At 37.1% G+C, this 1,379-nt stretch overlaps 1 protein-coding gene across 1 annotated transcript in view; it reads right to left on the reverse strand.

Moving 5' to 3' along the window:
- Positions 1–1,379, reverse strand: part of XPO6 (exportin 6) — a gene marked incomplete in the record, with an annotated part of 29,218 nt that overhangs the window by 10,442 nt on the left and 17,397 nt on the right. The window contains 1 exon segment of the mRNA XM_072417595.1: positions 841–949. Coding sequence (XP_072273696.1) covers positions 841–949 — 109 coding nt within the window.

Below are 1,379 nucleotides of genomic sequence, written 5' to 3' on the forward strand. Positions count from 1 at the left end.
TAAAACTTTTAGAACATTTAGACCAAGTTAATTAGTGCATAGACATGTGAAGTTGAGCTCAATGAAAATCTTAGCATAAGGCTGAGTGCCCTAAACTCTTGTCTAATGGGTACCTGTAACTAGAATAATTACATGCATTTATTATTTTAATTTACATACATTTAGGTCAATATAGGTGTGTATGTGAGGGGACATCTATAAAAACATAACACCAAATGTAACTTCATTGCTCCCCTTACCAGTGTGGTGAAGGCATGTGTAGGAAACAGCTCCATGATTTTGGCTACAACTTCCAGGCTGTGTCGCAGATACCTCTGCCATTCTGTCTGTTGCTGTAAACACAAAGGAATTGTTAGTACAACAAGCTCAAAAACAGATCTGTTACCTACTAATCAGCTGTAAGACAACACATGGCATGTCCTATGTGGTAAAGCTTATCCCAAAAGTTACGATCTGTAGTTCTTTAGATATACCATCAAATGTATAGTGTTTGGTTCACCTGAATGGATTTGGATTGCTTGCATTTAATAGGTAGGTCCTTATTTTACAGTTCTGGTAAATCTTATAGACATGTTACATACTCACTGTAAAATCTTTTGTATGCATTATTTGTATCTAACTGTACAGTTGTACTCAAGATAAGCTTTTCTAATTTTTATTGTGAGACCTAAAGCAGATTTTACAATCAGATTTTCAATGTGTGTAATGTATCTAGACAGCCTAGATCTTTTCTACCTATCATACGATCTGTCTCCTGATTGTAAGCCTAAAGGAGAGATTGTATGAGGAGTTGCCAGCCCAATTTATTACTATCCCTCCTATAACAGAGCATTTTCTTACGTCATCATCCAGGGTCTCGTCATCTAATTCCTCCAGCTGTGTCTGGTTATAGCGGAACTGAATTCGATTTAGGACCTCTGTGAGTAGCAGCACCAGAGCGTCTTCGTACCTGTAATGGTAAAAGCAAATAACAAAAAGCTTTTAAAAGAATTCAAACGGTAACAACAGGAAACAAACCAATTGGCAAATGTTCTAAAGCTAAAAACACAAACATGGGAAAGATAAAAGTTAAACCGCCTATCACCAACAATGCAGATAAAAGGACAAAAAAAATCAAGTATTCTCAATGCTTACTTGTAGAGTTTTTTCCTTTCCATGAAGGATTTGCATTCCATTGCAACGTGCCTGTTAACCCGCTAAAAAAATTGTATTACACCAGTAGAGTGTTTCCTAGCACAGTACTTCATGGTCCTTGCTTGTTTTAGCAGCGATCAATAAGTTTGTGTTTACCCAGCTACATCACCCCTCCCTACATAACCTTTATTGTAGCAGGCAAGGGTGGAGCAAAAGGAAATACTACACAGAGTCTGAAAAGTCTC

This window comes from Pyxicephalus adspersus, chromosome 7 (genome assembly GCF_032062135.1).
Source record: "Pyxicephalus adspersus chromosome 7, UCB_Pads_2.0, whole genome shotgun sequence".
NCBI classification, from domain to species: Eukaryota; Metazoa; Chordata; class Amphibia; order Anura; family Pyxicephalidae; genus Pyxicephalus; species Pyxicephalus adspersus.